This window comes from Protopterus annectens, chromosome 7.part0 (genome assembly GCF_019279795.1).
Source record: "Protopterus annectens isolate FY-2018-M chromosome 7.part0, PAN1.0, whole genome shotgun sequence".
Lineage (NCBI taxonomy): Eukaryota > Metazoa > Chordata > Ceratodontiformes > Protopteridae > Protopterus > Protopterus annectens.
In genome coordinates this window covers 592,547,419-592,563,057 of record NC_056739.1, presented here as the reverse complement: position 1 = coordinate 592,563,057, position 15,639 = coordinate 592,547,419, and the positions used below count along the sequence as shown (strand labels likewise).

Sequence of the window (15,639 nt, the reverse complement as noted above, 5' to 3'; positions counted from 1 at the left end):
AGCCCAAATTCTTAATTGCCCCAAAGCATTGTCTAAGTGACCTGATTAGGTTCATGCAGTTGGCAAATGGAGGTTGATGGTATAAAATCTCTTTTTTAGCCAGTATAAAAGATTAGTGGGCAGTACTCAGCAAAGCCATGAATTGATTTTATAAGAAGAGTTCATAAGAAACATGGTAACATCATCACCACCACCCTTTTATAACATGTTTTACAGAGGTATTTTGTATATTTTAAATAGTAAAGCTTTGGGGCCACTAAAATAACTTATTTCTAGATCTGTGTTTTAGTTATGTGAGGTATGGACAAAATGTTGTGTATGTGACATCCAGATAGATAGATAAATAGAGAAATACACACAGATTGATAATAGAGGGTACATTTTTATGGTGAATGACTAGTTATTAGTGCTTTTTAAATATGTGTATTTCTCTTCACAGTACACTGAATCTAAATCTAAATATAAATTGTTATAATCTGTATTAAAATGCTGTAGAAACAGGTATTGAATTACTGATGCAAGCAGCATCCTTGAAGCTAGTACTGATTTTTTTAATGAATGCAATTATTTCATAAGTGTGTGCATGTGCACGAGTGTTTGTGTGTGTGTGTGTGTGTGTGTGTGTGTGTGTGTGTGTGTGTGTGTGTGTGTGTGTAAATGCCCACATTTAATACACTTGGTGGCTAGAGATATTCAGGCTCAAACCCTGTACCTTTGGTACAGGGTAAAAAGAGCCTAAAGTCCGTAGCCACCACCATTTGTGAGCTTTGTCTAGATTTTATGTGCCAAGAGTTGAGAGCTATGGTGAAAAGTGAGAACTGAATTTGTATTTCCCCATTATTGGCTTTGTCCAAGTTTTTTGTGCTAAGAGGTTGAGAACTATGGTGAGAAGTGAGAACTGAATTCACTAAATGATAGTCATTAAGTTTCAGTCTTCCTATTTTTCAGGAAACTGCTGATTTGGCATAGTGGTATGTTGCTCTGACTGTAGTGCATAGGGTCCTGGGCTCAAGACTTGCCAGTGAAATGCATGGTGGTAACATAACATTTTATTCTAGCAACTTTCCAAAATTATTCAAGCAATGTTTAAAATGTGTCCCTGGTTTTTGACCTTTTGCCCCCCCCCCCCAAAAAAAAAATGAAATTGAAAATAAGTGTAAGAAGCTGTGCAAGATGCCTATGGCTTACACTACTGTCATTTTATTTGTAGTGTGGGTGTGGAAGTAGACTTTTATGATGGAAATGTTCTGAATTGGGCAGTTTTGTCATTATTGGTTCATACGTTTTATTTCATTGCCTACAGTACAGCCTACTGGAAAAATGTTCAAACAATAAATTTAAAATGTGCTCTGTCTAACAAGTATGCTGTATTATACAAGGAATATAACTTAATAATGTCAGGAAGGTGTATCAAAGAAAAGAACACATGTATTTTTCTTATTTTGTGTGCAAGGGGCCAATGATTTGAAAACAGCCCAAAGGTAATCTTTATCCACCATTGGCCAGATGCATGTTCTTTGGATGTGGTGTGGGTTTCAATGCTGTTTCGATGAATGTGAGTTTCAAGGGCAGAGAAGTTATAATATCAAGTCTGTTTTCATGGTGAGACAGTATTGCTTTGTTTAGAAGTTGTCTGTTAGGGGTTGTGCATTGTTGTGCTGCAAACTGTAAAAGTAAAATCCAAATAATCATTGTAGAAGTAAAGCAGTATGCACACATTAGTGTTTATGGTAAATCAGGCGAAATAGCCAGGTAATAGGGCATTGGAATGGCTGCAGGGGAACTCTGGTGCCATATTTTGGTTGTCTGTTCTTCAGTTTGTGTTTGAAAGTTGGTATCCCACAATTCCATTGGAGTGGGTGGGTTTACATAAGTATGTGTGCAAATTAGATGTTAATCAGTGTACAGATTTGTACCTATTTTTCATGGGCCTTGTCCAGATTTTTGATGTTTCCAGGTTGAGAGGTATGATACCCGCCCTTGAGTTAAACTAGCTACCCTGTTTAAAGTAATACAAAACACACTACAGATTGAAAAGCCTATGTTATTTGTCAGATATTGAACTTGAGTGAGTTAAATAATACTGACTATGGATATAATAAATAAATGTTGCACTTACTTGTAATATATGTAAGTATAAATATTGCACAAATAAATAAAAATTGACTTGTGTCCAGACCCTTGGGACTAGTGCCCAAGTTCAGAAGTCTAATCACTGTAGGGTAGAAACTGTTACTGAATCTTGTAGTCCTGCAGTGGATGCTGCGATATCTCCTGCCTGATGCCAGATGCTTAAACAGTCCATGCGCAGGATGCGTGTTGTCTTGTATTATTTTGGTGGCCTTTCGGATGCTTCTTGCAGAATAAAGATGTATCGATGGAAGACTGGAATCTGTTACCTTCTCTGCAACCCTCACCACTCTTCCCTTTTGTAACTGTGCAGCTTCCAAACCACACTGTGAAGTTGCAGGTGAGGATGCTTTCTATTACACCTGTATAGAAGGTGGTGAGAATATGAGGAGGAAGCTTAGCTATTTTTAGCTTTCTTAAAACAGAGGACACTAGTTGTTTTCCCCCCTCTGCATTCCAGTTTTTTGACAGAATTCTGTACTGCATATTGGCATTTCCTGCTTACCTTTAGATGATCGGATATGGTATACCTAGATCCCATTTTACTGCTTCCTGCCCCCCCCCCACACACACACATTCTCCTTTCCTAAGTTTTTGTTTCCCAGATGCACTATTTGGAATTTGTACAGTAATTTTTAATTGTCATTCTGTTTTGCCATATCTTCTTTTTTTTTTTCAAAACAGGTTTATTGTTTTAACATATAAGAGAAATATCATAACAATTTTATACAAGTAATTAAAAATAGGTATTATTATAATATTCAACAAAACAACTAAAGTATTTACAAAGACATCCAGTACAATCAGATCAATTAATTAAACTAAAATACCATGCTATTGAAATTAAAATTTTTTTAACAAATTTTGTAAATTATCCCATACAATAAAATAAGATGTTTTTCTATTTGTTCTAGTCCTAATTGTGCACAATATGGCATACGGCACACTATATTCATAACATTTTTAAATTCATTGAACGAAGGAGGTGTATCTGAAATCCAATTTCTAGTTATTATTTTCCTAGCCACTGCTAGAATAGACCATAACAAGGGAAGCTTAACCTTTTTAACACTTTGAGGTACAGGTATGTTGAATAATATAAGAGATTTAGAAATAATGAAATTATCTGTAAAAAGAGCCTGCAAAAATTCATTAATTGACTTCCAGTATTCTTTCAATTTTATACAGTCATAAAACATATGAGCCCAGTCAGCATTAATTTCTACATTACATCTCTTACATAGATTATCTTTATTATTTATTTTATTCATCATCAAAGGTGTATAAAAAGATCTATGTAAAAATTTCCATGTATAAAGTCTCCAGACAATGGAAGACGTAGTTCTATAAGCAGATTCCAATATATATTGTTTATCTTGTTGATTTGGTGGGTCCCCATTAATAGAAGTGATGTTTTGCCATATCTTCTGTATAAATTATATAGCATAACTTTGTGTCCTCAGAAAAAAGGCAACTTTTTCTTCTAGCTTTTCTGCATTTTCTCTTATAAAACCATATGAAAGACTATCAGTTAGTACTGAACCTTGTAAATACCTTTCTGGTTACCATCATTTCATCTGTTTGAATTCCATGTACTGTAAATTCCTACTGCCTCGCCAGTGTTTTATCAGTGTACACCCTAGGACCAGTGCCACATTTTTCTAGTTTAATTAATCTGTTGTTTGTGAATTTATGTCACAGCAGATGTTCTTTTCTTATACTGGTGTCATGGTTACTCAGTTGTACAGCTCTTACTACATTTCTTTGCCATGACAATCCTTTTCTGATTGCATGGTGCCTTGGGTCTTGGCCCTTATAATTCTGATGAAACAGTATGATATATTATGTCATATAGTAAATGCAGCTGTACCTCGTAGGAACAAGCATAGGGCAAACTCCAGAAACAAACCCACATTGTTGAACTATAAGATCCACAAGCTTTACAATAAAAGCAAGATAATTTTGACCAAAAGTAAGAAGAGAAATTTCTCAAATACTGCAGCCCACATCACTGAAGTAAATAAACAAATCAAGAGTGTAATAAAGTCCACCAAAGATAAGTTTGAGAGTAAAATAGCTACTCAAGCTAAAGACAATCACACGGCCTGTTTTGGGTATGTTCTTAATCTCAAAAGCACAACGCAGCAATGCACTGAGCTGAGTGTGAGCAATGTTACTTAGGCTGGCTATATCTTCAGCCTCAACGGCTGATAAATTCATCTCTAACTTTACTCATCTCTTCTCTCCAACTGTCCCTCAGGATTTACCTGAAACCTAATTTACCTGAAACTGGCCCATTTCCAACTGTCACACAAGACCAAATCGTAAAAGCACTATCAATACTACATTGATGGTTCCTGATAATATCCCTGGATGCATCTGTAATAGCATGAAGCATAATTTAACCAACTCCGTAACAACACTGTTCATCCTCAGCTTCCATACGTATTTTGTACCAAGTGAATGGAAAACTGCTACAGTCATTCCCTTGCATAAGGGAGGACCTGCCAATGATCCAGGGCAATTACAGCCTCATATGCAAAGCTATATAAAGACTTATCACAGAGCTAATCAATAAGGATACAAGGAACTTCCAAACTCTGGACCTGTCTCAGTTTGGATTCGTCTAGGGCAGATCATGCTTATTCAACCAGGTGGACTTTTTTGAAAAGATTATGAAAGCAATGGATGAAGGTAAAACAGTACACACCACATATCTTGACAAGGCCAAAACTTTTGGCACAAATAAACTGGGAATAAATCCCTGTGTCACCCAGTGGATTGCCACCAGGCTCACATGATGCAGGAAGTCCAAATAGGGCAAGTTGCCTCCTCAGAGAGACCAATCACCAGGAGTCCTCCAAGATTCTGTGCTGGTTCTCTCCTGTTTGGCATCTACTTCTCTGAACCAAAAGCCAATACCAAAGGGCTGTGGCTGACTACGTTTGCAGATGACTACAAGCTATGAACAGTCATTGAATCCTCAAATGACTTGGTCATCTTTGCTGGAAGGTTTGTCCCAAATAAATAATTGGTGTCGAAATCATGGACTTGAAACTAAATGCCAAAAAATGCATTACCATATCCTGTAGGAAGTCATCTATCCCAGGGAACTACCACAGTGGCAATATGCCCTTAAGAGTTGACACAATTGTCTAAGGTGTCCATTGTCATAAGAAAGTCCTTCAGTATTGCACATATTCCACAGCTTGTAAGTAAAGGGATTGTTTCTAAATGTAGAGAAGTCAATGTACCCATTTACTCAGCCCTCATTATGTCAGTCATTGCCCCCTTTGGCATGCATCTTCCCAGACACATGGAACATCTGGAATGCCCAGAGATACCTTAATAAAAGGATACAAGGCCTAAACAACATGTACTACATGGACAAACTCAAAGTCCTGTCAGTATACTTTATATGTTACAGACTGCTAAGAGGTGACTGAAGTCTGGCATACAAGGCATCCTCTGACCCAGTACTGATGAATTTACTGCACGTCAGCAAGTCAAATGTCATTAGACATAATTGGTCCAGGGATCTAAATATCTTCTGCAACATCAACAGAAGGCTATGGAGGACTAGGTTTATTTTGCAGAGGATACCACTGTTCTGAAACAGACTCCATGTCTTCATAAAACAAAGCTCATCCCTCTCCATATTCAAGCACAACTTGAATCTGTGGATGGGAAACAGGAACTTTACCCCAGTTTTCTTGTGCCACAGTAAGAGAAGGATCTCCTTAAGAAGACTAATTCTTTCTCTGCATTTTCAGCTGCTGAGTTCAGATGAGAAATCCTTTTGGGTTTTATTTCCTCCTCTGCCTTTTTCTGTCAGTGCTTGAATAGTTTATTCTGCTGCTTTGACTTTTTCATATTAGAAATGTTGTATATGCTTTTGCTTTTACTTTGACTAGCAAAGTAAGACCTATGCTGTTGATTAAAAGTTTCATTAGGGAGTTTTAGGAAAAGTTGCCAATATTGCAATTTGTTTTCTTTGGGATATTATTATTTGAGGTAATTGAGCATGATTACAGCATTTTCATTTTTTTTTTCATTTAAATTGCGATTTTGGCATCATTTTGTGTGTTAAAATAGCGTTCATATTGCTTTTGGCATCATTTTGAATGTTAAACATTACTGACAGGAATTTTTCATCAGTTTATGATTTATTTCTAGTCTAATATTTTTTAGGTTGTTTTTAATCGTTTATGATGAAGTTAGCCTTTATTTGTTAAAATTGGGAAAATTTTGTGACGTGTTTTGTGGTTTGAACTGTGTTACTGAAAATACGGAAATTCTCCTTGTGGGGAGTGTTCAGTATAGTATCCCTACGGAAATATTCTTTAGATTGCTGTACAGAGGGAGAATAGTAGTGGGATTTCTCCATCCTTTTACTGGGTTGACTTTGCAGCCAGTATTTAATATTGAGCTGGATAGTTTTTTTGTCCCTTTACTTGATGGATTCAGATATGGTTGCACAACCCTACCACCATATACCCCTTTTGCACCTAAGCAGCATAAAAATAAGTTAAGAAATATGCCTTAGCATTTGGACTATTAATTTGATTACCTGTAACTGGTGCACAACAACGGTGTGGGTGGTTACTACCAATACATCACAATACCTATTTCAGCAGCTCTTAGGAGCCTTCACTGCCTGTTTGCTTCATCATGCATTATGTACTATGTTGTTATCCTAACCTTTTTGGCCATACATGACCTGAATGCCTCTCCTGAATGAGCTGTGACACTATACTGTCCTGCTCACGCCCTTTGTTCTGCCACTCGGAGCTGCCTGTACTTCTGAAAGTGCAGCTTGAAAGTGCAGCTTGAATCCTCCCAGAGTCGTTTGTTTCTCAACCCAGTATTGCACCTCTGGAATTTACAATCTTAGTGACTTTAGGATACCCCAGCCTTCATCGTTATAATATTCATTAAAATGCATTTATTCCAGTTGTCATATTAATTGTTATACTCCTACCTCATTGACATATGTTTGTATTTTAGTATATTTTAACATTTTAATTTTTATTTATGTGTATCACTGTTTAATATCAAGCTATTTAATACATTTGAATGTTTATACATCTTTATTTTGTTTACAGTACTTTTGGTTTTATGATGTTAATCCTGATGGTATGTTGAGTTACAAATTTGATGATTAGTAATGCTCTCTCTTGTTAAGCCTGTGCTCCACCACCAGGACAGTACATAGACTAAACTTTTAGCAAGAAAAAAAGTGATTTCTTCCTCAGTGGTAGGGTAACTAAGTGTGATGGCCAAGCTATGTGACTACAGCCTTGTTTCATTTATGGCTGTCTCTTCCAGGACAGTATGGTGAATAGCCACTGCCTGCAATAGGCTGTAAGTTGCAAGTGGACAAAGCAGGTTGACTTAATTTTGCCACTGCCTTCCTAAGTCTCCCTTTCAAAGGTTTATTCCTACCATGTATGTAGGGAGTCTGTATTATTTCATCGAAACTCCAATTCTACAAATACCTATTCATCAACCCCCTATTTAGCGAGCTACTCTATCGAACACACAAATCAATGAACATTTTCCCAGGCAACTGATTTAGTAGGCCAACATACTAAGTGATATACACCGCAGTATAACAAACTCACCAAAGTGGTGGGCTACGACCCCCACCCCACTCCCAGTGTGGGGGGCTGCACCCCACCACATCCCCTTACACACACACACACACACACACACACATATATATATATATATATATATATATATATATATATATATATATATATATATATATATATATATATATATATATATATATATATATATATATATATGTTTACATTTATATATATATATATATATATATATATATATATATATATATATGTGTGTGTATATATATATATATATATATATATATATGTATATATATATGTATATATATATATATATATATATATATATATATATATATACACACACACACACACATTTTATATATATATATATATATATATATATATATATATATATATATATATATATATACATATATACCAACTCTGCTATTGTACTACAGTGGGGTAATTCCGCATGTTGGCCAACTAACTCCTTTCCCTGGGAAGAAAGTTCACTGAGCTGAATGTTTGATAAAAGAGCATTTGCTGAATAGGGGTCAGTCAATAGGTATTTGTGGAATTGGAGTTTTGATGAACTAATATAGACCTAATCGATGCAATAGTGTAAAAGAACACGACAACGAACCACAGTGGAACACTATCTAAATCCTGAAGGAAGATGCACAATCCACAAAGCTATAATACGTCCTGATTTAATAAAATAACTCAACAAACGGACAGATTAAAATATCAAACGGATACAAAACGGATCAAGCGCTTTCATCTACCCAACATGTGGACTTCATCAGAATCAATAAAACAATTAGCAAGGCTAATTTATACATTTTTTGGCACCAAAACAGTAAATCCTTTTTAAAAGGATACTTCCCTTATAGTACCTATATGTAGTATAGTGGATACTCCATTTCCATACACTAAAAATAAAAATAATGTTAATAATAACCTCTTCATAATCATGCTCTTTGCTGTTGGTACATAATGTCCATTTGCATAAAAATATATATATATTAACAATATAAAAATATGAAACTTTAATACCATAAAAATCTGAAAATGTATGTGTTCATCAGTTTACAATTATTGATGACAGATGCCTATATACAAAATCATTATGAATTGTTTAGCCATAAAATAAATGACCTATGGGAATATTTTATATATACATGAATTGAACATGAAATTTGATTGAAATATCATATGTATACTTAAACAGCACTAGACATAACAGATTTTTACACATATGTCTCCTACCCTTACTTAAAATAATGCTAAATGCATTTCTTTATCCTAAAGCCATAGTTGTATCTATCATAATAAAAACAATTATGATTAAAAAGTAAAATACTGGACCCTTTGATTAGTGTACAATCACATAATATAATTAATATATTTTGCATGTAAACAACTTGTGTACCAATTTCCTACTGTAACTTTTGTAAAATAGGCTTTATAGTGATGTATTCATTTAATCCGGGTAAAGTAGAAGCATTGGTTAAAATTTTCCATCTCACTTCTTTCTCAGCCAGATGTACTTTGATGTTACCTCCTCTACTGTTCACTTTTATCTGTTCCAGGATGGCAAATTTAAAATTGTGAGTGTTATCTGTGGCCTCTATATGCCGATAAAGTGCATTTGTACTATCTTTTTTCTTGATGGCATATAAGTGGTCGTAGAGTCGCCTTTTAAACATTTGTTCAGTTTTGCCTATGTAAAAACCAGTACACCTTGAACATTTGGCCATATATATAATATTTTTTGTATTACAGTTACCTCTTCTAAAGGTAATCCTGGTCCTATTAATATTCTCTAAGATGGTCCCTTCGTCTTCTAATATGACCTGGCAATATCTACAACATCCACATTTTCTGGTTCCCTTATACTGTGTACTCATACTTACTACCCTGTTATTCCTCTCAAAAATAAACTTCATATTTGTTCCCATTTTGTATACAAAAATGGGTACATCCCCTACTATTTCCTTCAGTACGCTATCTACTGTCAGTATATTCCAATACCATTTTAAAATTTCTTTAATTTGTGTAACCTGGGGGGTATATTCTAAAATGCACGCTCTTTTATATTCAATAACAGAATATTTGTTTATACCACTGCTGGTTAGAGGTTTGCCCAATACTGGGGAATATTTTCCCCCATTCCCCTATAACATATGTTTTTATTTCATTCATTAACTTAGAGGGATATCCCCTATTTCTAAACAAACTTCATATAAAATCAATTTCTTCTAACATGTCATTGTACATAGAAGTCATACGGGCAGCACAAATGCACTGTCCCTTAAAAATGCTCTTTTTGGTCTTGTAAGGATGATTGCTTGTATACTCCAAGTAATTATTTGAAAATGTGTTTTTCCTATATATATATATATATATATATATATATATATATATATATACGGGATTTAAAACCCTCTTTATTATTGAAAACAAATGTATCTAAATAAGCAATGCCCTCACAACTAAAATTGTAAGTAAATTTCAAAAAGTGACTAGTACTATTTAAATATCTAATGAATTCCTCTATTGCCTCTTCCAGTCCATCCCATAATATAAAGATATCATCCAGGAATCTCATGTAATGTCTTATAAACCTAAAATAATCACTCTTAAATAATTTCTCGGTTTCCCATTCCAGCATGACCAAATTTGCATATATTGGGGCACAGGCAGCCCCCATAGCCACTCCTTGGGTCTGCCTGTAATATTCCCCTTCGAAATATATGTAGTTGTACTCCAGAATAGTTGACATCAGCTCCATAATTAAGTTGGTATGTTCCCAATCTAAGTATGAATACTGTTTAATACTGTTATAAAAACTTTCTAGACCTTCTTCCTTGGGAATACAAGAGAATAGATCAATAACATCTACCGTAATAAATGTCATTCCTTCTTTCCATAATAGTGGTGTCAGGTTCCCCAAAACAATCCACAAATCTTTGATTAAATGGGGTATTTTATTATAAATATCTTTCAGCCATGTATCTATGGCCACTCCCAAGTAAAATGTCTTTGATCGACTACCAGAAATTATTGGTCGAAATGGTGGGTCAGTTAGATTTTTGTGTACTTTTGGAACACCCACTATAGTAGCAAGTGTGGGATGTTCCACAGTCAAAAATTTATATATATCTAAATTAATCCTTCCATCTAATAACAATTCCTCTAGGAACATATCAGTTCGCCTGTACCCAATATTGATTTCGTCCAGAGATACAGGCGTGTAATTTCCAGACTCTACTAATATTTCGAACATCTTATTATTGTATTCATTTTGGTCATATAGTACAACTCCACCCCCTTTATCCGGCTTCATTATTCTTACTGATTTGTCATTAGTTAGCCATTGTATTAATATCAATTCTTCTTTATCTAAGTTACTTTTCTCCCAGTTAGGATTAATTTCATTCTTTAATAAATAAATCTCTTTGGTAACTAATTTCTCGTACATAGCTACATTGGGGTGGGTAGGTGGTATATACGTACTCTTTTTCTTTTGTTTGGTTTTCTCACCTGTGTTTGACTTCTTGTTAAAGTGTATAGCCAGGTTTATCTTCCTGAGATATTTCTTTATTTTGGTAATACAATCAACTACCTTGAATTTTTTCCTAGTGACAAATTTCATTCCCTATTAAAAAAGTATAAAGAATTCATTACTAATTTCCAATCCTGTATAATTAAATATATTAAATTCATTCATACTAACCACAATATCTTTATTGTCAGTCGTGTTGGCATTGATACTATAGTTTGCATCAGGCTCTATACTATTGTTGTTCAATTCATCATAATTCTCTATTAATAGTATTCCCTCCATTGTTGGTTGTAAGAGTGCCTCTATCCCCATCCCTTTCTGTTTTCTCTCCATTTCCAATTCCTCTGCCAGTTTGTCTTTACACCTCGATTCCTCCCCCCATAAAAATTTCCATTCCCTCTGTGGGGACGATAGTATCCATTGTTACTCTGCAAAGCCATTCTGTCATTCATTTCTATATTATTCCCTGTTTCCTTTTTCCACGGGTATGCTAAATTATTTTTATAATCTGTCATGTCCCTCTCTATCTTCTTATGTTTCCTTAGTACTATACTATATGCTTTACGATCTGCTTCCATAAATTGCTTATGGCATAAATTCTCCCATTGTTCAAACAACAAATCATCAGCTATTAATTTATTAAGCTTTTCCACATTTTCAATATATTTACATAATTTCTCATCATTCTTCTTTGTCAAAAGGTTCATAAATTCATATCCAAACTGATTGAATAATGCTTCAAATTCTTCACAATTCTGGTCATTTAATAAAATTCCCATAGGCTTTTTAAAAAATCTGAGTCCTTTAGGGACTATTTTGTTTGCTAGAGAAAAGCATTGTCTTTGTATATTAGCTGGAGAATGATAAAAATTGACCTTTTGCAACTTCTGTCGCATATGAGTTAGATGTGACATTTCTTTTAGGTTTCTACTGTCATTATCATGGTTTTAGTCTGAATTTATGCTCACTTTAGTTGTATTATATTTCCATATATTCTGTATGTAGCCACTCATTGCTTGGGAGATGTATAGCATCACTAACCACTGTTAATGAAATTTTTACCAGTATAACTTGTATCAAGGGGCCTGAATGTCTATCCAGTAGCTGTAAGAACAGGGACACTTCAGCCATCTCTTTTCTATGGCAAGTACCTCACTTTAGCTGTACTTTCAAGCAGAGAAATATGACTGTTTATGAAACTCACTCCTGTCGTACTTGGTTAAACTACATTTTTGTCTGTTTTGTTAACATTTAAGGTTTTAAAAACTGTAAAGAACCACAAAGAGAAAGGTCGGGTGAACCACAGTGCATTTCTTTTTGGCTTTGGAGATGGAGGAGGTGGACCCACACAACCAATGCTGGATCGACTGGAAAGAATGCAGGACACAGATGGCCTGCCTAAGTTAGTATTACTTCCAAGAAAAGCTGTGTAAAGCAAAAGTCATTTTTTAATATCTAAGTTTTGATCTGTTATAGAAGTGTGTGTGTGTATACGTATACGTGTTTCAAGTGCTTTGCAGTGGAAAGTTATGTTTGAATTTGCAACTACTTGTTTTGAATTGCAGAACGGCATATATATATTCATGTAATATGTAACAGTTGCAGTATCTTGTAAATTGTGATGCTTTTTTTTTTTTACTGCCATGATGTGTTTCAGTCCCACGTCTCCCACTCATTGTCCCAGCTACTGGAGCATCATTACTTCTATATGGCACAGGATTCTGGCAACTTTTCCTATATCTATTACGCTGTTGTTCAAGAAGTACATTCTCAGTATAGGATCTGTTGCTGATTTGCCTACAAAAGCCTGGCACCAAACAGCTGCAGTTTCAAATTATTAAGCCTTCTCCTTATTTTAAATTAAGGCAACGTACAGTTGTGGGCTTTATTATGAAATCCTGAAAAAGCATAGTTCAGCAGATTATTTTGATTTGCAGCTTGGATCATGGATATAGATGGACAATGCAGGAATCAGAACTGAGGCAGTTGTATGAGAGAGTGTTACCTGCTGATTGGAAAAACTGGAAAATAAATGTTGCTGGAAAGGTGTAGAAATTGAAGGATGGCAGTATGGTTCAGAAGATGGTAGGGTAGAAGCAAGTACATGGTATTCAAAAGTTTGGGCATGTTAGAAACACACATGAGGTGATAGTGGAGAATATTAGAGGAAAGAATAAGGTACATTTTTTACAATGGGTGGGTGAGTGAGCCTCTATGGGTATGGGGTGGGGGAAAGAGGAGATGGCTCATCAGGTTTGACTGAGGTAGGGTTAATAGACCTTAAACATGGACAGATTTCAAAATGAGCTAGGGTATGTCTAAGAGCATAAGTGGAAGAAAGTAAGCTGGAACAGCAGTGGGTAATAAAGTACAAGGGGGTCTTGCAAACCAACGTAGTAGAAGTGAAGATGAGAAAAAAGTCAGTCAGTTACATCTATTTCTATCTCTGAGATATGTCCTTTTTAACTATGGCTGTTCAAGTTTCATATTCGATTAGTCCACCTTAAATTCCATATCATATACCAGTTATAGGTTCATAGGTAGGTACTAGGCTTTTGACCCTAGGGCCTATATAAGCCTAGCCAAACGGTACCCTGGCTTTTGCCAACCAAGAAAATTATTTTCCTGTGCCTCTGTCAAGCAGAGCCACAGAAGTGATCCCCGGGGTGAATTTCCTATCTCCCATCCAATCATCAAGATTTTTCTTGAAGAGTGCTAATGAAGAGCTTTGTTTGATATAGATAGGTAGTTTGTTCCAGAGTATGGGTAGTCTCTGGGACAGGAATCTATCCCTTCAGCATGTTCTGTTTATTGTGTTAACAAGGTTTAGGTCCCTAGAGTGTGTAGCTTGGAGGGATTGGGATTTCTTTACGTGGAGCATGTCCAACAGCTCTGGGTTTGACATAGCTTTGTATGTTAGGCAGAGATCGCCTCTGAGTAGGCGATATGTGACAGAGTAAAGCTGGAGTTTTTTGAGACGGTCTGCGTAGGGCATCTGTTTGAGGCCAGTGATCCTCTTTGTGAGGTATTTCTGTGGCCTTTTCAGTTGTTGTAGATGTCTTGTGAGGTACATACCAAAAGGGGCGTTGTACTCTATAATGGGTCTAATGAGTGATGAGTAGAGGGGAGCAATGACCTCTTTTTTCCTGGATGAGAAACGTTTTGTGATGAGGTGTGCCATGTAGAAGGATTTACTGACTACTGTGGCGATGTGATTATCAAAGGAGAGACTACTGTCCAATTGTGTCCCAAGGTCTCTTATCACACTTTCGGTGTTAAATAGACTACCGCCTATGTGGTAGTTCATGGGTACAGAGTGTTTACCAAAAGGGATGAAAATGCACTATTTGACATTGAGTTTGAGGCCATGGCTTTGACACCAGGCATCTGTCTCAGTGAGGCCCTTTTGTAGGATGTCCACATCATTAGGAGTTTTGATTATGGCTCCTAGTTTGCAGTCATCTGTGAACTTTGTTAGCCAAATACCTTCTTTGTTAGCCTGTACTTCAGAGAAGTAGATAAACAGGAGAGGTCCTAGGACTGAACCCTGTGGTACTCCACTTGTCACTGGTCTGAAGTTGGATTTAGAGTCTGCTACTTTCACAGTGTGGGTTCTGTCAGTGAGCCATTTGGAAACCCATCTTGTGACATAGTGATTTATACCTAGTTTAGTGAGTCTGTCTATAATTCCAGAGTGGGGGATGGTGTCAGAAGCCTTGGCGAGAAATAGATAGGCTGTATGAACCACTTTACCCTCATCTACCACTTTGGTGACCTCTTCAAAGAAGTCTATCAGGTTTAGGAGACATGATCTGCCTTTTTCAAACCCAAACTGGGTAGGGTCCAGAGTATGGAGATTACCAATGTCATTGTTTATAAGTTCCATGATGATACTCCCCATAGCCTTGCAGACCAGGCTCGTCAGGCTAAATGGGGTGGTAGTTCATGGGGTCCGTGGTGGCTTCCCCTTTGTGGAGTGGGATAACCATTGCTGTGCACCATTCAGTGGGCACAGAGCCTGAGGTGAGGCTATGATTGAACATGGTGCTTAGGTGGGGTGCCAGTTCATTCTGTAGTTCATGTAGAATGCATCCTGGGATGTTGTTATTAGACTTTGTGTCACACACTAGACTGTAGGGATATTTCAAAGAGCCATTTATAGATATTAATATTTTTGTAGTTACAGTTGTGAAGGTGTGTTGTGTCCTAGGCCCACTGCTAGGTTGCTAGAATTGTGATAACATTATGTAAGGAGTATGATGGTGTAATTTCTAGTGGCCCATTGGAACCTTGAGACTGTGTGTTTTGAATCATGTAGCTTCAAAAATGTAAACATGATTT

At 36.0% G+C, this 15,639-nt stretch overlaps 1 protein-coding gene across 1 annotated transcript in view; it reads left to right on the top strand.

The window, feature by feature from the left end:
• Positions 1 to 15,639, top strand: part of MAN2C1 (mannosidase alpha class 2C member 1) — a 1,630,015-nt gene that overhangs the window by 796,906 nt on the left and 817,470 nt on the right. The window contains exon 12 of the mRNA XM_044077185.1: positions 12,555 to 12,700. Within this exon, the coding sequence (XP_043933120.1) occupies positions 12,555 to 12,700 (146 nt within the window). The remainder of the gene's footprint in view (positions 1 to 12,554; positions 12,701 to 15,639) is intronic.